The 26,063-nt window shown below is 35.9% G+C and overlaps 1 protein-coding gene across 4 annotated transcripts in view; it reads right to left on the bottom strand.

Moving 5' to 3' along the window:
- Positions 1-26,063, bottom strand: part of gpm6ab (glycoprotein M6Ab) — a 61,977-nt gene that overhangs the window by 4,135 nt on the left and 31,779 nt on the right. For all 4 annotated transcript variants that reach the window (XM_039690975.2, XM_089132139.1, XM_039690969.2 and 1 more), the window contains exons 2-4: positions 3,998-4,190; positions 1,023-1,179; positions 519-672 (exon numbers count right to left, since the gene is read on the bottom strand). In XM_039690975.2, coding sequence (XP_039546909.1) covers positions 519-672; positions 1,023-1,179; positions 3,998-4,190 — 504 coding nt within the window. The remainder of the gene's footprint in view (positions 1-518; positions 673-1,022; positions 1,180-3,997; positions 4,191-26,063) is intronic.

Raw genomic sequence — 26,063 nt, 5'->3', positions numbered from 1 at the left:
AGGAACATGTCTTGGCAAAATCATGATGACCACCAATGGGATACACCACAGCTATAGAGGCGATTTTACTAGAATATAACTGTTGTTGATGTTGCAATTCTGTCAATGAATGGCTGTATTACAATTAAATGTCACAATGGTGCTCCCAGCAGTATTGGTACACAATGGATTTCTGTAATGTGTAAAAATAGTGCTTAATGATATCATGATATCATGTGAGTTATTTTCCAATATGCTCTGCCTTTGGAAGTCAGTTTAATGCATGTAACCAGCCACATTCGGTAGCTTCTGCACTAAAACATAAATAAACTGCAACATAAAAACATACATCTGACTGAGAAAGGTTGTTTGAAGTCATCACAGACATCGTGATGCAGATGCACTTGAATGTGACTAGAAAACATCAGCAATGCATCTATATTGTTTATGGCTGGCTAAGTGTTTAGTTGACACCACCATATTACAGGAAATTACAGGAACATATGTCTCATGTGATAGTGTTGAAATGAGCTACGCACCAAACTGACGCAGGTCGAAGCAAAGATTAGTATTGTACACCACAGTGTTGTTCTGACAGGTGTTCCAGATGTTGAAATACATGAAGACTGGCAGAGAAGTGAAGGCTGTAACTCCCAGCCAAGCCAACATGAAGATATAAGTAAGCATGATGAACTGAAGAAGACAGAAAGAGATAAATGTGCTCCTTGATTACACCATTTTCACACCATATTTGTAAATAGCGGTGACCTTATGAGCCATCTGAAAGTTTTCTGTTATTCGAATCAGATTTATATCAGATTTCTTTTTTCTAATTCAGTAAAAACCCCTCTTTTCTACTATACAATAATATTTGATGCCTCATTTAATTTGAAGCATGTAATTTCTTTTAGTGAGAACATTTTTTTTCAAACTTATAATTTAGAAAATCACAGTTTTGAGATCAATGTTTTTTTGTTTTTTTTTTTTAACATGAACTCCTGCTCATCATACATTCCAGTAGTTGTTTGGGTGGTTGATCTTACCCAAGCACTGACACAGCGCCCGCAGGTGGTGATCTTAAAGTCCCCATAAAGGTCCCGGATGGCCCCAGTGGTGAAAAATCCCTCCACCATCAGTAAAATACCATAGACGAAAAAAGCAGCTGCCACTCCATAGATCACATACTTAAAGATGTCAATCCTGAGGAATCGAAACGATAAATAATTAGTGATATTTTAATGAAAAGAGTCCAGTGCTTATCTAGCATACAACAGTAATTCAATGACAATAGAGGGCATAATGGTGGCAGAGTACATCTGTGTTTTGTGAAGTCCTAATCCACAGATTGGTTTGTGTGTACATTCAATCAATCAATTCACTTACTCAGAAAAAAATAAATAAATAAAATGTCTGAAGAAATTCTGCTCCATGCCATTATTCCTTCCTCCACCCACTCCTTTTTCTTGTTCTCTCCTTCCATCCTGCTCTCCTTCCCACCAGTGGAGTTCCGGTGAGCAGGTGTGCTCTGTTGATCTGGTGTGATTTCAGAACGCCTAATTCTCTGAGTGGGACTGATGCCAAAACCTAACATGGTAGCTCAAGTTTGTGCACATGTCACTGTTATTTAAAAATATGAATGTGGAAAAACAAGCCATTTTCTTTACTTGCTCTAGACTTAATTATTCTCTATTGTATGCAACAAGTCTGCTTTTTTAATGGTAGAGTTAACCAATAAACCACAAATCGAAAATGAATGAAGTCAGTACAATCTGTTTTCTCAAGTACAACATGTTCCTGGATCAATATCTTTGTCGATCCTGGAACAACATTCCAATCAACAATCAGATTTGAGGGACTGTCAGGGATCACAGATGAATCAGAAAAGATGGTATGTTGGTATGTCGGAGATAACATAAAGGAAGCTTAGCTGTGGTTAATGTCCTTTTCTCTCTTGCGGGTAACTTGACAGTGGTTTGGTGCAGATGGATCGGGGAGTCTGTGAGCCATGGAATGACGAGACCAGACAAGTGACTGCAGTGAGAGTGAATGTTTTATACTCCGTGCGGTGATGGGACACAGGTGACGGTGATTAGTAATCAGGGGACAATGAACGGGGAAGTGTCTGATTGGGTGAAAGGGAATGAGTAGGCGGTGATGATGATCGTGGTGGCAATGGAATCCTGACAGGGACAGTTTACAGTTTATGTCAAGTTTAGGCTTACAACCATGCTTAGGTGCTTCTACATCAGTGTTATAGAGCGAATGCATTGACGTCACTTTCCCGCCGTAACATCCCCCCTCAGCCTGACTGAGTGGCAAAAGATCTGCTGCGTGACTGGATTCAATAGGGGAAACTGCGAAAATGCGACTAAAACGAACAATTGTATCAATTTAAACTAAATGTTGGACTCAATATAGTGTTCCTTACAACTTTCTAAATACCCAGTGATCTATGGATATTGACATGCAGCCAGGAATCATGTTTTCCTGATTTCGACACCGGGAAATAAAAAAGCAATATACTGTACAGTAGACCTAAACATAAAGCAAATTTGCCTGTGAACGCTTTATATAAATACAATATAGGTAGGTCTAAATCCAGGTGATCACTTATATCAGTGTTATATATAGCCTATGTACAGTATATCATCATATCGTCCAGCCCTAAAACTTTATAGTTTTTTTTTTTTTGGTTAGTTTTTATTAAAAAAAAACATCCTATAATGCATAATATGCAATGATAAATATTTAATTGATGAGTTGTTGATATATATATATATATATATATATATATATATATATATATATATAACAATACAAAATATATGGGTATGGTTTTACACCTAAATTCAGCATATTGACAAAATGATAACTGCAAATCCACCTTTCGCTGACTGGAGTCCATTTGTTGCTGTGAATTGCAGCGATCCATTTGCTCCTCTTTCTATAGCAGTCTGTAAAAATATACCTCCGATTTTTTGTCAAATCTAGTTGTACAGTCAATCGCAAAGCTCTTTCCTATTTTATATGCGCTGTATTTGTTTTTCGCGGTATTCACGCTGAAAACAAATACAGCCGCTCAGTCTTTTTGCCACTCACTGTGAGTAACTGTAGGCACTCCGGCCGACGGTGACGTCACGCGCATACACCTCTATTCACATATAATTTGCCTCTGAGTTTAGGGATAATATATGGGTAGGGTTATGTTTAGGGGTAGGGATTAGGGCTACATTTTCAGACCAGAATGTTGTTCCAGGACGCAACATGACATCATGACTTTTGTGTAAACATACACGCCACTTTCGAGTCAGGTGGCGTGTTATCTGTACGCATTTTGAGCTATCCGCGTGTATCCGCGTGTATGCGTGTATGTTTACGCCATTAACGTCCGCGTCATTCCGCGTGTCTGTACACGCAGTCAAATCTCCAGTCATAAATGCCATTAACCCCAGTGACGTTTAAGTTTAGGGATGGGGTTGAGGTAAGTCATATCTTTTTTTTTCCTAGGATGGTAAGGGAACAGTCATAAATGCCATTAACCCCAGTGACGGTTAGGTTTAGGGACGGGGTTGAGGTAAGTCATATATTTATATAACGTTAAGTCAACGGCGTTCATAAACACGCTGAAAGGCGATTATGCGTCTTGATAGAACGCCAAAAATGGAAATACGAATTGGCGTGGCATACACACGCTACTTCATGAGATCAGTCTGCAGGATGAACTAAATATGTTGTATATATGTTGTAGAATATGTATGCGTCAAACTCAGCAAAATCAGGACGTGCATGAAGTAATATGTCATATGAAGTAAAATGTTAATTCATATGAGTTTGGGTTATTTGCAATAGACAAGCAATGATGTCATTACCACTAGATTATTGAGAAGCACTGATGAAAGAAACTGAATTGAATTCATGTGCATTTGAAGAAGGGTGCAATTAAAATATGTCACAGAAATTGGGCTCAACAGGCAGCAAATGTTCTTTTTTATAACAATTTTAGTACTGTGGCACTCACATGGTGAAGACGTCCAGGGCATCAACAGGCGACCGGACAACATCAAAGTAGGTCTGCAGGATGGTGACGGTCCCAGAGAGCGCCTCATGACCACAGCCACAGAAGAGCGCCACCCCGGCATACAGCAGGATGGTCGCAATCAGAGAGGCATAGGGTATCCCACTCAGACATTTGAGGCAGCATTCAGAACACCCTGGGAACAAGAGAGAATGTCAGTCCATAACTGCTACAAGAGCAGTGTATGACAACCAATAGCGATGCGTTACCACCCATATAGGGCAATGGTGTTGATAAATATGTAGAAGTGCAGGAGAAATTAGAATCAAGTACAGGGAATGTATCAAAAATGTATTCAAGTGAAAGTGAAAGTATTTAAATGTACACTGTAAAAAATCATTTGATCAATAAGCTATGACAACTAACTCATCAAAATATGTTAATTCATTTTTAAGTCAGTTTAAATGCAATTTAGTTGAAATTACTTAAAACTTAAAAATCTAGGTTGATTGTACTTTGTAAATTGAATGAATCAAGACACTGTTGTTTTTAAAGAAATTAATACATTAATACAAGGATGCTTTAAATTGATCAAAAGTGACATCAAATACTTTTACAGTGTTACAAAAAAATGAATGCTGTTCTTTTGAACTTTCTATTCATCAAAAAAAAAAACAGTATCACTGTTTCTACAAACATATTACATTATATTTTAATTCAGCTTTTCCATCACAGATAAACAATACATTTTAAATATCATAACATAATAGAACAATTATTTAAAATTGTTATAACATTTAACAATATTAATGTTTTTTATTGTATTTTTAAATGCAAACTTGGTGAGCATAAGATACGTACTTCAAAAATTGTTAATTTTAACGCCTCTAATCATTACATAACTTAAATAGCTTGAATGTCAGTTAAAAAAGCAGAAGTCATTCAGGTTTATAAATGGCAAATACTACATGAATTCAAAGATGGCCGGTTTATGTACAACAAATGAAAATGATAAATAAGAGTCGCATTGGTCCATTGCCCATCTCAGAGTGGTAACAGTTTCACCAGATGAAAGGACGGCAAAAGAGAACATCCATTCCCACACATGTCACAGGGCAGGAAGTCTACTGTCACTCTCTAACCAATCATAACTGCCACAGCTGAAAGATTAATGGACGCAATTCAACAGCAAACAACAACTATTGATTACAATATTGCAAGTCGAGAATGGCACCAGTGGCGGCTATTCCACAAGCGCCACACAATGAATTAATGGGTCATCCTTAACAAAACCCACCAGTACAGGAAAGCATAGTAGATCAGGTCTTCAGAATATCACTATCATGTAGTAAGAAAAATAGTCCTTATTGTTGAACTCAATAGGTCAAGAAGACTAAATGTTTCACAGCACAACCTCTCGATTCTTGAGCATACATCCCATCTTCTCACTGAGTGCCTTGTAGCCAAGTTGCTATTTATGCAATAGCATTGTGTCTGCATTCTCCTCACTCCTTGCAGCTGTGCTCCAGAACCTGCCTTTTACAGGAGTGTGGAGATTTTTTTTTTTTTTTCACTGCAGTGACCCAGCTATTACAGGGGAAACAGATTCACACCTCTATTACACCTTGAGAAGAGCCTGCAGCTCTGAATGATGAATTTATATATATATATATGAACAGTCTTTGTTTTAATTACGTAATTGTAAGCTATTATTTTTATTTTATTATTATTTTTCTTTCTACAGCAGTTTGACTAAAAACACAGACCATGTTTACGGTAAATATCCGTTAAATAAAAAAAAAAAAAAAAAAAAAAAATTTTCCATAAGACTTTTTACAGTTATTTTACCCTTTTTTTTCTTCAGTGTACGAACTATAAGTACAAACTATATTTATAATATCCCAACAGTAATCTACACAAAATCTTCAGCATCTTTGATGAAGTGCCACATATTTTTATTCAGTGTAGAGTCAGCAGAGAAGACTATGCCATTAACACAGTGTCTTCACATTTTCGCTACTGCTTGGATCCCTAATTCCAGGTGTCTGTAAATTTGAATGCCCCTCATTAGGCAGATCGACTGTGATATCTGGGAGTGAAGTAGAGTGACACGTTACTTATTTATCATGCCAATAAACAGGACCAAACTGACACCCCTGTGGTGTCCTTAAGATGCAGTCAGTCTTGAGAGAGCTGAAACAGATTAATGAGGGAGCCAAAGTCTGTTCTTTGATCTCAGTGGGATGGGACATGAGATCAATACTCAGACTGTCAGTGTAAAACTCAAGCCTAAACCTGCCTCATCAAGGGCACCCCTCTCATGCCCCGTAAGAAATCTATAATGTTTGCATATAAGAATTTTGATTTTTAGAAACGATAGTTTCTTTTCCTTGAATCTCTATAAACCTCTATAAAAACCCTCACAGTGGATGTCTGATTCTTTTATCATTCTTTCACATTCAAAAAGAGTGGAGAGTGTTTCCATCGTAATAGATGTGGTATAGGCAGGCACTTTCACCGAAACACTAATGGAAGAAGACAAGCACCCTGTATTGACTACATTAAGGCAGCGAGAGGTGGTGAACATCTCTCACACAGATGAACTGCTTCCTGCTAGGTAGTATATCAGCAAATATATAACCATCTGTCTCCTTGTCCAGAAGATCAGAATCAGAGACCATTACAATAGTAATCTACTTTCTTTCCTCATACAGACTTTCTTATGTTCAGACCAACTGCACATGGATTTCAACCAGCTGACAGAGTTCTTTGTGTATCATCATCATATTACATCACTTAGTTATTAAAAAATTAATACAATTAAAATATATACAAAATATGTTTTGCATACATGAGATTTTAGTTCAGTTGGGAGTGTGGTGTTTATTTTTGGGGTTACAAGTTGTTTCATCCTTCAGCACTTCAGGAGTAATGTAGGTTTACAACTGGAACACCCGTCTCATTTCCTCTCTGTCCATTGTCTTTAATCCACTGCAGAGCAATGAACGCGCCACATCGATCAGAATAACAACAGTGTGGATGTGAAAGATTATTTAGAGTCACTTCTTTCTACATCTTACATGGTCACACTGGACTTAGAAAAATATCCTGTACCTTCAGCCAACCTTCCAAATAGAGAGGAGGCATTTTGGAACGCTTGCTCCTTATTTCCATTGTGGGTGTAGAAATTAAACACACCAAAGCTTTAAGAACAAAAACACCACCAAACACACAAAAAAGAATATCTGACCTGTTGTTATTCATTGGAAAACAATATGCCCTACGAAAATAACTAAACGCTTTCCTTATCCTATAAATTGCATTATTTTTTTACATGGAAATGGAATGTAATAGAAGAGCAGCTCAAAGACGAGGAAAAATGATGTAACCATAAAACACTACATTTTCATTCCAGATGATTTGTTGGTTCATGCTGAAGGGATCAGGGACAATAATTGTGGCATATTAATAACTACACTAGCATATAGAAAACTTTAAACTAATATAGACACTGACTAAAAATCCACAAAATTCAACTATTTCATGTGGTCTTAAAGGGGTGATGAGCTGAGAAATCAAATTTTCCTTGAGCTTTTGACATCTATGAGGTCATCATATTTTAAGAATATCCTGTAAGTTTCAGAACTGAAAACAACCTTGTTAGTCCAATAAAAGCTTTTATTGACACCAGCTTCAGCAAACGACTCGTTTTTCAAAGTGGGGAACTATGACGTCAAAGAGGATAAAACACCACCCCCGCAGAAGAAGATCAACACCTACTTCAACACGGTCTGTTTAGCCCCGCCCACCGATTCGCGGATTACATGCATAGAAATAATATAGATTCCTATCTTGTGATGACAAACTGGATTGAGCTACCGAGCAATACAAAATATTGTTCTGTGCCTGCAAGACGACAGTCGCTGCTTCCTCTGGATTCTGGATAAACTTTATTTTAATAACGTTTCAGCAGATGAGGGTAAACATTGTCCGTCTGTTCGCTTCATTTCACTGAGGGTGGTTTTGTAAATTTGGATTTGCAGACCGATTAAGACTAAAAACGGTGCTGTGCCATCTATATTGGAACTAACAGGAATGCTGCAACACATGAACTCTGGGTCACACATGTATGGGCAAATCATTCCGGATGCCATTTTACAACATTGGACATTTTCAGAACAATTTCCCTCAAGTGCACCGACGTGTGAGTTGAAACTCATTATAATATGCAAAACTGTTATCCACTCACAGCAGTGGGCGTTTACTTCCAAGTCTTCAGTGCGAGACGCCCATAAAAACCGAGCGTTTTTGAGCTAGGCTCAAAACTAGGGTAGAAAATAGGCCATTACTTTTTCATTTTGATGTTTTTGAATGCAAAAACCAAGCAAACATCATAAGTCGACATCAGACAACAATATAAAAAAGCCAGTTCATGACAGTAAAAACCATTAAAAACAAAGTTTTTTTTTTAAATACCTTAAAATCACCTGAATAATGCTGTTTACATTAGTATCCCTGGTATTCTACAAAATGTTTAAATGTGAATCGTCAAAATTAGCATTTTATGTATTTTGAAGAGTTTGTATAATTATTAAAAATAATTATCTTGGAACACCACAATATAGTATTACAAATTGTCTTAAGCCGCTCCAACCTGCAATGAATGGGCAGATCGATTGAAAACCGTAACATTTCTCCTGCCACTGATGCACAGCACAGATCAGATCATAATCCACCTCTCCCCTTCTTTAACCCACAAAATATTAGGTTAAATAAACAGTTGCTTCTAATGTTGTATATGTAGTGTATTACAACACCATCTCCCTCACTCAAATATTAAACAAAACAGCTCTGCAGATGCAGGACTCTGAAAGGTTCTGTAGCCGCAGCCAGCTGCCAGCCTGACCAGAATGTGAAGTAGCTCCCCAGCATGCAGCTAATGGTATGTTGAACGACCACAGACCAACCAGAGAGAGAGAGAGAGAGAGAGAGAGAGAGAGGGGGGGGGGGGGGATGAGGCGATGCATCACACCTGTATAAATGGGAACTTCAGGATCATCATGCACATCTATTTTATTCATATAAGCCACTAAACAAAGAACATGGATTTTATCTCCCATAATCATGATTTTTTTTTTTTTTTTTTTTTTTTTTTTTTTTTTTACTTTAAGCTGTGTGTATGTGTTTGACAGACTGCATTGTGTTCAATATCATGTTTCAAACAATTTGATCTTTTGGAGAGGCATAATCAGACGTGATGAATAGACAACAATAACTTTTTAATTAGCCACGCAGAACTGAAACACCAGCTTGGTAAGATATTACAACTTAATATACAACAAATGTGGTACTCTTCATGTTGGGTATATGGTTTTGAAAAAAAAATCAATTCCATATATTTTTTTTAACTTAAAAAATAACCAGTGAATATTTTTATTTTATTTTTTGTTAAAGAAAATCATAAAATATCTCAAATCAAAGTATCTAAATGATTCAATAGCAAACTGTGTGAATACTTTAAGTGAGAAACCATACACTCTCAGAAAAAAAGGTACAAAAGCTGTCACTGGGGCTGTACCCTTTCAAAAGATACACTTTTGTACCTAAATACTGCATATTGGTACCTTATTGGTACATAGTAGCACCTAAAACGTATAAGCACCTAAAATGTACATATTAGTACCTAAAATATACATATTAGCAACTGAAATGTACATATTAGTACCTAAATTGTACATATCAGCACCTAAAATGTACATATTAGTACCTAAAACATGATCTGGAATTCAGGGTAGGATCAAATATTTCTGACATGGAGGTCCATCTAATCTAATGTTTTCTTAATTCAGAATTTAAATCAGAAAATAAAAACATGCTTATCATAAAAGATGTTTGTTCAAGTCATTGTATGAACTGTATATATATAAAATGGGTAACAACAAAAATTAGACTGTCACTTTATTGACCCGTCAGCAATTAAAATACATTTGCTTTTGCTGCAATCCATTGCTTGGTGTGAGGAGTGTTCCCATAACACTCACATTTCACTCCACTGCTGTGTGCTTGTCCGATAGATAGTGAGCTCTTTGCCAACCACAAATATCTGAAATCTGAAACCCCACTCAAAAGACATCAAGGACCGCAGTGTTTATCACCTGTTAAGTCTCTCCATTGCTCCATTACTATTAAACCAAGCACACAGGGCAACCCAGGGGGAGGCATTTATGATGTCATGGACAAGGGGCATGACTTACTCTTTGACTTAAAAGAGTATCGACTAGTAAACAAACACTATTAATTCTATGTGAATGGACAACAATGCAAACATGCAGGTAATGTTGAATGTGTTTGATTAATATGCACAGTGTGGGTGAAATCACTACTGTTGGTGTGCAAATAGCTTAAGATTTGGACTGTATCAGCTGACAGTTAAATCCATCGAGGCCTCTATAGGGAATGCTTAGGAGACTTTGGGATATTCCTTTAGCAGTTATACCCAGGCTGTGCTACTATCTACATAAAGGAACCAGATGCCACTTGCTTTCATTTATCCATCTAGTTACTCTTATTTTTGCATTATTAACACTGCAGCCTTATCATGACAATGTAGCAAGCAGAAGCTTAATTTTACACAGAGTGCCACAGGTGACCAAATAAATGTATTCACTACACTAATTGTCCACAGTGATAGAAATATTTGCTCTAATGAAACAGTAGAGCATTGGTATTGCAACACCAAGGTCATGGGCTCGATTCCCAGGGAAAGCAAGAACTGATAACAATGTGAAAGTGTACCTTGAAATGCAATTTAAGTCGCTTTGGATAAAAGCATCTGCCAATTCAACGCTATCTTACGACCAATTTGTACGAGTGATTAAAAGGTGGCGAATTAGTACGATTTGTCTAAACCCACGTGATGGGTATGGGGCGGGGTCAGGGGTATGTCATTCATACGAATAGGGTAACTCGTAAAATATGTACGATTTAACAAAAATCAAACTAACTGTTACGAATTAGCCACCTCATAAAATTCGTACAAATTGCCGTGAGATCGAGTTGGCCAGTTGCATAAATGTAAATGACTGAAAAATAACAGGGGATATTACATTTAACATTACCCAGAGCTCTCAAGGGTCATGAATCAGAATACAGACTCTTCATGTTTAGGTAATGTTTGTAAATTGGATTCAGATGAATTAATTTCCCATTTACAAAAAAAAAAAAAAATAAAAAATCGCCACTTCTTAAATGATTTATGGAAAAACTTTGTCAATTAATAATAAGACATTAATGCAAATGCAACTAATGTAGCTGTGTAACCAGGCCCATACTGAATAAACAAACAGAAGAGAATTGTCTATTTTGTTCTAATATATTGGTGCTATAGTTAGCTATAGTAATTCGATGTAGATGCTAAACCATATGGGAGTTCAATTCTAAAGATATATAGTGGTAATCTTTAGTAAACACGTGGTATTGTATATGGGTGTTTGGGCAAAAATTCATAGCAACCATAGTTTTAAATGTACCAATATTTTCAATAGTCCTTCCATTCATATTTTCAGAATTGCAAACTGTACAGCTTGGTTGGGAAAGACAAGAAGAATAATCTGTCACCTTTTTTTGTTCTTTTCATCACATCATCATACATTTTATGTCAAGTGTGACAACACAACTCAATTTTATAAAGAATATAAAAATAAATAAAACAATATTTTTGTTCATTGCACTTTTTGTTTATGTGAATTTACATTACAATGCATTAAATTAACATTTAAATTATAACTGCCTTGCATTATAATCAGTGTTGTGCAAGTTACTTCCAAACTGTAATACATTAGGTATCACTTGTTACTGTTATTTAAAAGTAATTCATTACCTTGCAATATTACTGTCTCAGAATTGTAATGCGTTACATTACTCATGTATTACTTTTGAGTTACTTTCACCAAAATAACTAAGTAGAACAACTTTGGGGCTGTAACGATATGCAATATGAAACCGAAATCGCGATTCGCCACACGACTCAGATCCACGAACAGAATCGCGACACACCTCTTCCAACTCCCAGCGTTATTCTCCTTACCGTCCAGATCCAATGCTGCCTTATCTTTAAATTAGGCTATTAGTATTATTTGAAGTTAACATTATAAAATACGTAGATCTACACCACAAAACTAGTTAAGGAGCATTATGGACATGACATTTGCAGTCAAAACTTGAATTAAAAATTCTCCGAAAATACATGTATTGAAACGTATATAGGCTACTTCCTCAAAGGACTCCAGACATTAGACAAATATCAGTCTATGTTTTATTTTTAATATTAGGGAAAAGACACACATTCATGCGTGACAAAAAAAAAAAAAATAGGAGGCAAAATATATTTTTTGTAATTCTGTTAATTACACTGCGCAAATCGGATGAGGAAGGATTGGCTCTCCAGTCTCCATAGAACTTAAAATATTCATTTTATTTTAGTTTTCGTGTTCGCATTTATGAGGAAAAAACAATGTTACAGACGCGACCGCTCTGAACTGGCACTAAAAGACTGCTTTAAAACTTTCACATAGTCTGTTGCCTTTAAGAAGTAAAAGCAGACAATACACTGTAATACAATTGTAATACAAGCCTCATTGAACATGTAACGAGTAAAATATTACTGAAAATTGATTAGTAATGCCTTACACTACTGCGTTACAGCAAAAAGTAATATGTTACTGTAATGTATTACTTTTGTAATGCGTTACTCTCAACACTGATTATAATTGTATTAATTCATATATCAGATTATCTATTTACACTAGGTACACAAAGTATATCATTTTCTAATGTGACCTTCATATAAAAAAAAAATCTGTTATTTATAAAATATGAAAGCTTCACTAGAGGATGAATGCACTACTGTGACACCCGTGGGCAGACCAAGAGCATGCTCCATAATTCTCCTGGGATTGACAGGCATTGCATCTGAAAGTGGCAGGCCATCATTAAAACCTGTGAATTAGCAAGCAGTCTTTGTGTTGATTGCTTTGCGCACTTCTTATTCTCACACCAAGGTTGTTAATTGGACGGCTACATAAGGGAAGGTTGAATGGAGCCACCCTCTGAGATTAAATGAATTAGTGAAATATATTTAACAAGCTGTTGCATCAGTGACTTAATTGCATTTGTATAAGAGCAGCTCTTGCAAAATTTATGAATGGTCTGTGCCTCAATGGACTTACTATAATTGCATTTATTACAGACATTATGACATATACTGAATTTTATGACCTGTAAATGAGTTTCAAAGGAGTACTTGACAAACAGTAGAAAACATTTTCTAGAGACTGAGTGTTTAAATCTAAAGCCATCAACCAGGACCAATCCTCAAACTACAAGACAAGACTCTACCGATTTCCAAATTGACCTATGGCTAAGCTACGCCCCCTCCACTTACTCGGACAAACAGTCAACATTCGGGGACAGGCGCTATGGCAGCTGTCACAGTAGGAGACATTTCACAGGAGGCAATTGGTGAGTTTTGGAGACAGAAAGAGTATATATCATCTTGAAGTCACCTAAAGGGCCTTAACTATGCATTGAAGGGACACATTAATAATTTTATTGTTGAGAAGGTTGATGAAAAGCTTCAGCTCCAGACAAAACTGTACAGGTCACAGTGTAAACGTGAAACCCCATATCGGTGCCATCACCATTTGTGCTAAAGTATTTACATGAATCATTCAGCACAAAATTGTTAACATTTGTTATCTTTGTTATTTACAGGTACGTTAATGAAGCTAAGTGAAATGATGTCCAACGCAGCTAGAAGCTAACATTAACGTTTTCTAATGTTAGGCTAAAGTTAGCCTAAAGTTACATTTGAGATTTTAAGGATAACATTCAAATACGTTGTTGACTTAACTTAGAACAGATGTAGACATCCTTGTTTAATTTATATACGTTTAGTTGGTGTGGTCTACCGCATAACTTAATCACATAACTTAATCTAGAGCAGACACTTATCTTGGTTGAGATGTGGCTTGGGAAAGGGTAAAAAAAAAATATATACATGTCGCCCAGCCTCTACTATACCCTATAACCTATACTGTCGGAGTTAGGCACGGTTTGACCATTTTAAACTTAAAATGATAAGAAAAAACAAATGAAAACTGACTAACTGCAATGCATTTCAATGGACGTGGAAGCAGAGAATGTCTGAGTGTATTGGGTTAGATGTGCACTGTGATTGGCTCATCGTGTTAGAGGGCGTGGCTTAGCCATAGGTCAATTGGGTGCTAAGTAAATTGGTGGCTACATGCTTTGGGGGTTAATGAGCTTCATAATGTATGAATGTTTACTTTATTAGCCCCTTCTTTCCTCTCTGCCCTTCTTTCCTCTCATTCACTCCAGATAATCAGTCATTGAGCAGCGAAATACTGCCAGCTGTCAGACGTCACAGGCATCAGTGCAACTAAGACAGCATCGGATCATAAAGGGCTGCTATAAGTTCTGCATTGATTCGGATTCAGTGTGTCATGGACAAAATAATTTTATTTTACTCCTCATACTCATATTAACACTATCAATGCTAATCAAACAACAAAACAGAAAGAAAATCTCTCGCTGCTCTTGGCTGAATCGCATTTGTAAGTTTGAAGGCACACTATGCAGGAATTCCGTTTTTGTCAAACTGCGACCCCTAGAGTCGATGTGGAGTATTTGTATTTAATCTTACTGTTGTAACTACTACTCTGCACTCACAGCCTGATACCCCTTTGAAGCTGTTATATTAACCCTTTCACACGTAAGTTTAAAATATTCTAACTGACCCCCCAGCGTGAGTTTTTCAAGGCGACCGTTATTTAGAACTTGCCACTTTAATGTTTCCATGGTGACGCGTCATTGCTTGTCACGTGACACAGCACAACCAGAACAGAGCGCGGAATGAATGATGATCTGCTTTTATGTCATTTTTTCTTTTTTATTAAAAATATTCAAAAATGTATTAGCTATATCATGAAACACTGATATTCCGATTGTCAAATATGTGCAAATGGATGGGTTTTGTTGTTTAGACATCTTTATAACGATCGCGTTAGTTGAGCTGTATGCACAATGGGCGGCGCCATTTTAGTTTCGTTTTCAGTTCAGAGAATCGGATCTGTTGGATTTATAACGTCAATTCATCCACTTCTCACGAAATACATGATAGTAAATGGTTGGTGAACTGGGAGAAGAATAGGATCAAATGTTAAGCTACTTACACAATGTGTATCTGATATGAATAAAACGTGTCGTCTTATTATAAATGAAAGGATTATTATTGCCGCTTCTATAGACATATAAACTCAAAATCATTGTTTTGCTAGTACATATGTGTATTTAAATATCTGAAACCTAAAATAAACATTATGTGGTTGAAAACACTCAATAGTTGTGATATATGACAGCACTGAGTGCGTCTGTCTCTGGCTGAGCGCCAGCCAACGCGCGAGAGCAAGTTTAAATTTAGCAGTTGCTGACGTGTGCACTGAACGTTCTAATCACACCGGTGTGATCGTACGCTCCAGGGACCAGCCAAGACTGATCACACCGGTGTGATCGTACGCGTGAAAGGGTTAAGGTACAAATCTTGCATAGTGTGCCTTTAACCCGAAAGATACTTACAAGTGCAACAGCAAGAACGCCAGGTTGGCATCAGATTTGCAGGCTTCTGTTTGTCTCAGTTCTCGCCATTCTGAAAAAATTGTTTCTTAGTTGTTTGTTTTTTTTCATCACAGTTTAAGGTTGAGTTTTTTGTTTGTTTGTTTTTTTTTACTTAGGGTAGTATTGTTTTTGCATGATATTGAAAATGATGACAAAAATTATGAAATTTCAATGGTATACATTTTTTTGATATTATAAAAATGTAACCTTATTTAAAGCAAAAATACCTATATTGTGATATATCTCGTTATCGTTAAATAAAATTACTCAAATCATGATATAAGAATTTGGTCATATCTCCCACCCCAAACTGCAATTCATTAATAATTAACATAATTACATTTTTTGTACATGACACATAGATACAGTATGAGGTATTTAATATGGAAATAAATGCAGTCTTCATGGTGTTTATAAGATACTTCTTTCTCCAATGCTCCAACACTAAACACATATTACATAATTGGCCTGTCTCTATGTTAGATTATAGAACTAACTGTATTGTTATAGAGCTACTGTCTGCAATGCCTTACTTTGGAGGAAAATGTTTTATTGTTATTTCCTAACTGCTTTTATTTGCCAAATTCTGGACAGATGAAGTATTATATTAGCAGACTATCCTGTTTTACCCATTAATTGTGTGCTAAACCAAACAATCTGCTCATAACTGCTTGCAAATTCCTAAAGACTAAACTTAGAGTATCGCTGAAAGGGAAGACTGGTTGTTTAGAACTGTCAGCAGTCCCTTGGATACACTTTAATCACTGGCCTGTTCCTGTCATACAGTGACCATATGTTGATTGTTTAGTGTTCAGCATTTTATTTTCTCACCATGGGTTGAGACAAGCATACGTTACAGTGGCAATACAAATGGGTGGGAGCCCGTGCACATGCAGAAGGCTTCATACATTATTCAGAAGCAGTGCAGCGCGAAGCAGAGAGGGGCCTGCCTTCACTATCAATAATTTAACTCTCCCACTACAAGCCCCCTCCATTTCTCTCTGTATTTCCCTTTTTTCCCTTTGTCTGTTTCTTACTTGTCTTCTGTAAATGAAGAGTGTCTATTGATGCACAGCGTGCAAGAGCTGTCTATTAGGACTCCTGACGTCCAAGAAAAAAAAAGGGTGCATCAGAAAGAAGGGTGACACCCAGACAGACAGACATGAATAGAGAATCAAGAAGATGATGTAAACATTGGAGCATCACTGGACAGTGTGTCCATTTCAGCTGGCATAGGACATTGATGCATTCAAAGGACACTGATTTACTCTTTCAGTGTGGATTTCCACTGAATAAAAATGAACATTTTTTATACATTTCAACACTTTATTTGTGACGCATTTGTTAGAGTACTGGGAGGGGAAACCAACTAATATCAGTGATGCTACTGAACTACATTTTCTAATAGTGTGACAGTATCTCAAAATAATCTATAAGCAAACCACTTTTTTTCCCAACAAGTACTGTATCATCTTATATAGTGTTGAGAAGTCAGATTAATTTAGTGAATCTGTTCAGAGAGTTCATATAATTCAGGCAGCTAAAACACAAATATTTAATGCTCCCTTTTTGTAGTGAGATATAAGTTAAAGGTTTTATTACTATAAGTTATAAACTTTTATATTAGTTTTATTTAGAGTAAATTAATCTTTTAAAGTTTTTACCTTAAGCACCTTAATCTTTTGAAGTTTTTACCTTACCTTTTAAAGTTTTTACCTTTTATCTTTTACATTTTTACCTTACTGTAATCAAAAACCTTACTGTTTTTGTCCCAGATAAATGCTGATGTGTTTACAGAAATTAATTATACATACAAAATATAAATTAAAATGTGATTAATATAATTTAAAATATACATACACTACCATTAAAAAGTTTGGCATCAGTATCTTTTCTAAAAAGAAATTAATATTTGTATCGAGCAAGGATGTATTAAATTGATCAAATGCAATTAATGTATTTATAATGTTGAAAAAGACTTCCATTTTAAATAAATGTTGTCATTTTGAACTTTCTATTCATCAAATAACCCTGAAAAAAATTATGATGGTTTCCACAAATATATATATATATATAATATATTCAAATAGAAAACTTAATTTTAAATTATTATAATATTAGTAATATAGGTTAACACAGACTAAAAAACCAAACAGTGCAACACTATTTCAATAGTCCAGTTTAGACACTCTACGAAGTAACTTTCCAACTACGTGTCAACTAACTCATTAGAGTATTAGACTGTCTTTAGACTGTAGAAATGATGGTCCCCCAACAGACATTAAACTGACTAAGTAGTTGACATGTAGTTGCAAAGTTACTTCCAGTCAGTATAATGTCTGTTGGGGGACCATCACAATAAAGATTTACCAGATATTTAGCAGACATCTACTTATACACTATTAACAGTTAACAGGTAGTTGCAATTTAATAAGAGTTAGTTATGTAGCTGAACAGTTACTTATAGTTAGTAGAATGTCTGAAGTGGACAATCGAAATAAAGTGTTACCTAAAACAGGCTTTGACTTAAGTGACTGACCAATTTCCAAAAAGGGCTTAATGGGAAATGTCCCACTGTACAAAAAGAAAGGGACTCCCTATAGACTCAACACCCTGATCCATATCCCTTTCTTTCATTTGCTCCATCTGCCAGACCCTTGTCAAACAGTACTGAGGGGATTACGCCCTCCAGTCCACTGCCCAATGAGGTCAAAGGGTCAAAATTGCCTAATGGTTAGCTCTAGGAGGTACAGAAAAGAGCAGGAGTAAGCGTAAAGCACTGAGCGGGTGGTTAATTAAAATACAAAGCAGCTTCTCCCATTAACCCCATTAGGACTCCAATCCAACTCATGTGAAAGCTTGAGGCACTTATGGAGGGAGTTAAATAACAAAGCATAGAAAACGTCTCAGTCTCCATAAAACTACTATATTCTTGCATCATTCAGAAATGGATCCTGTTTACTGACTTGAGTTTTATTTTTACCTACCACATTTAATTACAATTTTAAAACAAATGTCCAAAAGTGCTTATTAAATATTAAACTTAAAAACCATGGGCTTTAATAGGTAGTTAATCCATTTCTACTAAAACAGCTTTCATTGCACTTGATGTTGAATCATGACTGCAGGGATTTGCTCTCAATCCAACACAAGACAATCAGTGAAGTCAATGGGTGATGGCCTGGCTTGCTGTCAGTAAGTCATTTCTTGGTGGGTCTTGCTTTGTTCACAGGTATGAGGAAAAAAAAGTAGTAAGTGCAACCGAAATAGCTCAACATGTTAATTAAAAGTGTGCATCCATATAATTTGGGACATGTAGTGCAAGTTAGCATTTAGCATCCCGCAGATTTCTGAACAGACTTATGTGCGGGTTTAATCGACCAGTGACGTTACCATGCCAACCCAAGCAAATTCTGCTTCAGTGCAATGACCCACTTACTGTACGTTAACAAAATCACTGGGACAATGGAGAATCTGACACATCACACACAAAGAGAAAGAGAGAGAGAGAGCTCAAAGGTTACTAGTAGATAATAAAAGGAAGGAAGCTCTGGAAATGAAGCTCCGGCTCTGGGTTTTAAGGTTAGACTAATAGTAATGTAGTCTATAATGATCAACTTCTACAAAAGCAGTGTCAGATCAGCATGCAAAAAAAAAAAAAAAAAAAAAGACAATAACAAGTGCCTAGACTTGTTAAACTAATTTTAAAACAGCATTATCATACATAATGTGTTACTACTGGAGAATGGGATGAAAAGAAAAAGAAAGTGATAGTGTAAATTGGTGTAAAAACCTGAAAAACAAAGAAAAATAGTAGTGGTATGAATGGAGAGGCAAATGTAACCACATGTTTTTGCTCTTTTTGGCTGTTGTTTTTTTGACCTGCTCAGAAGCTCTGTAATGCGGTTAATACGGTTTTAAGGGCGACTCCTAAAGATTCACACAGTAATACACAGACACTTACACTGTAATACAGCCTGGCGAGGAGCATTTAACCAGTAGACCCCCTTAAACAAGCTATAATTCAATTTCTGCCACTGTGTGCACATATTCAGTTCAGCGTGACCTCTTAAATAAATATAATCTCAGGCTACTTCTACGGTATGTTAACAATAAAGCCCATTGGCATCAATTACCATAGCTTGGTTTGTTTGGCATCAGCTGAATACATTCTCAACCATTCACATTCAGTGGATCTGAGGCCAAGGTTTCTTTGATTTGGCAGAGCACCCTCATCCAGTCATTCATTTTCAGTGGTGAACAGTTATCCAAGACCTGGCAACCATTTTTTTTTTTTTTTTTTTTTGAGTGTCTACATTTGTTTGAGTGGGCAGGGATCAAAATGATGTTTAGTCTTGCTGCAAAAGGGCTTCAGGATGTTGAACATCCACAAGTGAATTCTAACATCATCCAGCTTGCTGGCTGGCTGAAATTAACATGTTACCTTCTAAGAACATCACAGATACTAACATCTTACTGGGCATTTGGTGAAAGACAAGAATGATATTCTATCTACAATCTTCATAAATTCCAGAACTTTCAACATCAAGCAGAAAATTATGATTAAATTGTGTGTGTGTGTGTGTGTGTGTGTGTGTGTGTGTGCGGCCCCATCATCCCAGAGGGTCTGAGGCAATCGGATCAACCCTCAGCTGAGCCGCTCAGGCCAGACAGAAAGGAGGGGGTTTATGGTGGGTGTATGGTGGGGGAGGGGTGCCCAAGAGGAGAACGTGGCACAAACTCTCTCTCGAATTACCATACAATAGGCCTGGGACACCCATCTCATCATAACACCGCCCTTATACAACATGGCTTTGTGTTAGTGATGAGCGCAGCCTGATAAGATCACGTGTATGCAGTGTGTTCACACTGGCTTATCACTAACTAATTAGAAAGAGTCAAAACAACATCTCACATCAGATTCTGAGGTAAACAATCATCCCATCTCTTGGCTATTTGCTTAATTGTGTTTGCTCTAAACAAATAAGTTTAATTATAAGAAAGAGCAACCTACAAAATGGCTGCATAACACTCTTGAAATCGAATTGTTTGTGTATGTGTGAGTGCTCCTGGAAGACTATTAAATAGCTTGTCTGGTAGGAACAATGAGGATTAATGAATTGTCTATCTGGGCCAAAAAAAGAGATCAGCATTGCCCATCTCCTGATTCTGGAGGAATCTGTCATGCAGCCATAGTTGAAAAGCCATAGAAGTGGAGCTGAAAAAAATGTGCTGAATGGACCGACACTTTTTGTAAACTGTCTATTAATAGGGAATCATTTATTCTTAACCACAGTAATAGGTACACTATTGTTGATAGAGGTGGATTGTTAAAATAGAAAAAAAAGCCAGACAACACAGTGTTTATCAGGGATTCTAGGCCCAGTTTGTTTTGAATTTTAACAATCAATTGGCACAATCTATTTGAACCATTACATTAAATGAATATTGTTTTTATTTTATTTTAAAATGCTTGCATTTGGGACCAACTCTTTTGATGTATTGCTAATGGGGGGTTTTCACTCATGAATGCAGGTCAATATAAAATCAGGGGTGTAAATTAACTTGTGTTATTGATGCACTTTTTAAAAATCTAAAAGTTAACATTTAAAACATACTTTGTTTCATTAAATGTTAGTAAATCAATGATTTAGGTCAAATATTTTAAAAGTAGTGTTACATACAATAGATAAAACAGTATATTTCCAGGTGTCATTGTTTAGATAATTCATTACATTAATATAGTGCTTTTCTCAACACTCAAAGCGCTTAATGTAGTTAAGCTATTTGGAAATCTGGCATGCAGAATGCTCTTGGTTCAATAAGCAGTCTGAAGTATTTTGCCTTTCTTTTTCCTCCATATGCATTAGGAGACATATTTTAAAGGAAGGGTATAATTTCATAGAGGCTAGCAATGGCAAGCTAGCTTGTAAAGCATAAGATCCCTTTAAGGCACATTCGGACCGAAATGCAATGATTAGATGAAATTTGTTTTGGTCCAGTGACTTCCACATAAGATTTATGTTTTTTTAATATTTGGACCACTTCTATTTATTGATTGCTGAATGTGAAGAGAGTTTCAACCAGGATAACAAAAAGTGTTTATAAAACAAATTGTCTACCATCCCTTTAAGAATTATGATGCATTTGAAATCTAAATAGCTCATTTTCTCATTTTCATTGTCTATTCAGAACAGTAGGCTACATGGTGAAGATTATAAAGCAGGTAATATATATATATTAAATGTAACTTTTAAGTCGATAAAATTATCTGTTCACCATGAAAGAGGATTCAAGCATGTACTGTGGATAACTTCATTCTCCACTGTATGTAACATTGGCCATCAATGAAATCATAGTAATCACTGTTCCCTCAAGCAATAAACAACACTGTCCCTTGTTCTACCGCTTTCTATAAATGTCCTATTTTCTGCCCTTGATCCTGCAGATCCTTCAATTGCCCATCCTAAACTATTGTTCCCTGATCTGTCTGTTTACAGTGAAGATAGTGAGACATTAAGACAGGAATTATCTTTCAAATACACTGTATAATGGGTTACCAAAAACTACCAAATTTTTAAAAATATATTTGCCATCCAGTCTGCTGTGTGTGTTGTGTGTGTGTATGTTTCCCCCCATCTTGTTTGTATTCATTTCTTTAATGCTGTTGAAGATCTTATGAGGGCTGAGCCTGCTGTGTGACTTCTCAGTGATTCTAATTGGGTGTCAGTATTGGTGTAAGAGCGGGTGATTACAGCTGAGCTGACAGTATCTCTGCCAAGCCCTTTGAAGCTCTATGCAACAACCATGATCTGGGATGCATAGACCTATACAAATTCAGGCTGAATCTCTTCAGGAAGTTCAAGATCTGTGGCTTTGCGATGCCATGATGATCAGAATACTGTCTAGACCAGGGATGGCAAACTCGGTCCTGGAGGGCCATCTCTACAGAGTTTTGCTCCAACCCTGATAAACTCTCTTGCCTGTAGCTTTTTAGTAATCCTGAATACATTATTTACAGTAGCTTGTTCAGGTGTGTTTGATTAGGGTCCCAAGGAACCATCAAAACAATGTTAATGTGTCAATGATAATGGCATTGAGTCAATGGGATAGCCACACAGCCTGAAATCAAAGATAAAAGACGACAATACATTTCTCAAGATCTCAGCAGAAGGGTTATATATATATATATATATATATATATATATATATAAATATATATATATATATATATATATATATATATAATACACACACAATTGTGTATAGTACACACACAATTTGTTTTATTGAAATGGTTTGGTCAGCATTATGGTGATTTAGTTGGACAGTTTGATTCTTAGCTTTTATGTGAGTTTCTGGTCTTTGTAAGAGTGTTTACCAAAATATATAATTTGTTGCAAAGAAAGCCAGAAACAAAGATAATTAGGTTAAAGAGTTTTCAGCATAATTAAAATTGCTATCTAAAGATTATATTCACCGTCAAAATAAAACTTGCAACAGATCAGATGTTCTGAATTTTCATGTTTAAATACATAGCAGGATTTATTTATTTTAGACACAGATATCAATGATCAGCATAAGAATCTCAACAATGGTGACATGCATCAATAATTCTGGATTTATACTATGGTGGCTCCCAACATGTATTACAGCATGAAGCATGTCACCATTGTTGAGATTCGTATGTTGATTATTGATGTGTGCATGTGTATCTAAAAATCTTTTTATTTAATGTATTTTACAAATTGAAATTCTGAATGTCTGATCTGTGCAAAAAAGTACTGTTTGTGAATATAATTTGTTAATAACAAATTGCCATATTTTGATCAATGGTGCAATTAGTGAATTATGATGCTGAAAGCTGTTTTAAATAATTATCTTTGTTTCTGGCCTTCTTTGCAACAAATTGTGTTTTAGTAAACACTGTTATAAAGACCACAAACTCACCTAAAAGCAACCACTGATCATCATAATGGTGACCAAACATTTTTAATAAAACATCAACATTTAAACCTCTGTTAATTCTCAAAAATAACTTATGCTGAGATTTTGAGAGATGTAATGTCTTCTTTTTTTCCAGTTGATTTTAGGCTGTTAGTTGTTGTGTTTTATTTTCTGAGAGTGGAAACATGATGTTGAAGCAACATCACATTGTAACATTGACTTTTAAAAAATATACACAACATTAATTGTGGGAGCAAAAGTAATGTTGAGTCAATGCAGTTAAAATTGATACATTAACATTAACATTGATTAACATTGTTTCGATGGTTTTTATCAATCTGAGACCCTAATCAAACACACCTGAACCAGCTAATCAGTGTCTTCAGGATTACTAGAAAGCAACAGGCAGGAGAGTTTATCAAGGTTAGAGCAAAACAGAGCTATCGCCCTCCAGGACCGAGTTTGCTCATCCCTGGTCTAGACAGACTTTATCTACTTTAATAACAAGAATGAAAGTTATTAACTGTTTATATGATAATGAGTGAGTCTGCCAGTCATGTTTCATTACAGAAGAACCTGAAATGTTTTTTTTTTTTCACTTTTCACTTTGTGAAAAAATGTATTTATTCACTTTGGACTGTGTAAAGTACAAGATATCCAAATGTTTGCGTATATCATGCAATCATGTGCTGACTTGTAATTATATTTTTGTTTGGCAGTTACAGTCACACAAAATTGACGGGTAGATAGCCAATGCTCAGCATAGATCATTTAAAAAAAATGGTTTATAGTATAAAGTTGACCAAATGCAATAAAATGGGAGAAGACCTGCAAAATCCCTTGTGGTATATGATTAAATATAAAATGCATGGAAACAAAAACTCAGCGAATTCAAAAAGCAAAAAATGGAAATCAATGGAACTCTAGAAAGAGAAGGAGAGAAATTGAGCTGTTTGCAATAAAGACTAATTAGTACACTGTTTTAGCATAATATGCCTGTTTTACACTGAGGTTGAGGATAGTATTGAACAACTTTTCTCTTTCTTGACAAAGGTGATATATTGTCAGTGAGTGGTACTACGCAACATGGCAATGTTAGATGATGTTTCCAGAAAAATCTACAAGTGACAGTATAAGACATTAAGGATTAATCAGTAAACCTGAACTTTAATGGTCGAAGGCCATCAACAAAAATAACTCTATGCTGTATGAGGTAACAATTCTGATTTAGAACCTATCTGACAGAGAGTGAAAATAACATAATAACACAAAATTAAATGTAAAAAATATGTACATGTAGCTATTTATGTATTATGCATATATTTTTAAGACAATATTATCTGCTAGAAACAAATTGTTGTCTCAAATTTTCTTTGTCGCACTGAGCTATTAATTAAAGTATGTAGACACAGCAATAATTATATACATATATATATATACAGTATATATATATATATATATATATATATATATATATATATATACATACATAGAAATGATAGACAGCTTTATGAAGTACCTGAAATGACAATGTCATTAGCATGACTTCATGCAAAAAAGAGTTTTAACAGTATAAAAATAGAGTAGAGACAGATGGCAGAAAATTGCCCAGCAGGCTTAGACCACATTTTCTCTGAATCTTTGCTGAACAATCCAAGAACCCTTTTACATAACTTGCATTATTCATGAGCAAGGTTTTCCTTGTTAAAAAAAAAAAAGTGTGCTGGTGTTATTTGATGGCATTGACTTAAAAACCCACAGGTCAAGTACTTCTCCTCTAGAGCAGTCACAACATTAGCCTCTGATAGAGAGCATTTTTATAGCCTATAAATCCAATAAAAGTGTCCTTGCTGACATCTAAAAATGTAAAGTCCCCCAGCAGTCAATAAATGTATTCCTTAAAACTTAAACAAAAATACACATTTAAGTGTTGTTTAACTCACAGCCTCGTTTAGTATACGCGGTTCGACGAATATAGCCCCACCTCCACTCACTCACACCAGCTCAGAGATCCACTCGTTGACGATCACACATTGACATGATTACAAGGTAGATTGTGACGTCAGAAACACCAACGATTTCAAACCGTGTTTTTGAGATTGTCTTTGGTTCACTGCAGGAGAAAACACTCAGCAATGGTTTGTTGTTGACTTTTTGCACATGGTTCGTCTTAAACCATATTAAAAACGTCTTGAGTTACGTGTAACCTTAGTTCCCTGATAGGGAACAAAATGCTGCGTAGTTACGCTGTGGGAACACCCATGTGTCGTGAAGCACGTGTATAATCAGTCCTATGGAAGAGTGAGACGTCATGAGCGGGTGACTCTTTTTTTTTTTTTTTTTAGGAGAATTCTGGAGAAAATGGACCTGCTGAGGAAGGTGACTCTCATGCAATTGTTGTTGTAAACAAGCATGCTTTATTTGCTCT

Source organism: Pimephales promelas, chromosome 6 (assembly GCF_988280905.1).
Source record: "Pimephales promelas chromosome 6, fPimPro1.hap1.1, whole genome shotgun sequence".
Classification (NCBI taxonomy): domain Eukaryota; kingdom Metazoa; phylum Chordata; class Actinopteri; order Cypriniformes; family Leuciscidae; genus Pimephales; species Pimephales promelas.
Note: the sequence above shows the minus strand (reverse complement) of the source record. Positions and strands in the feature narration are given on the sequence as shown.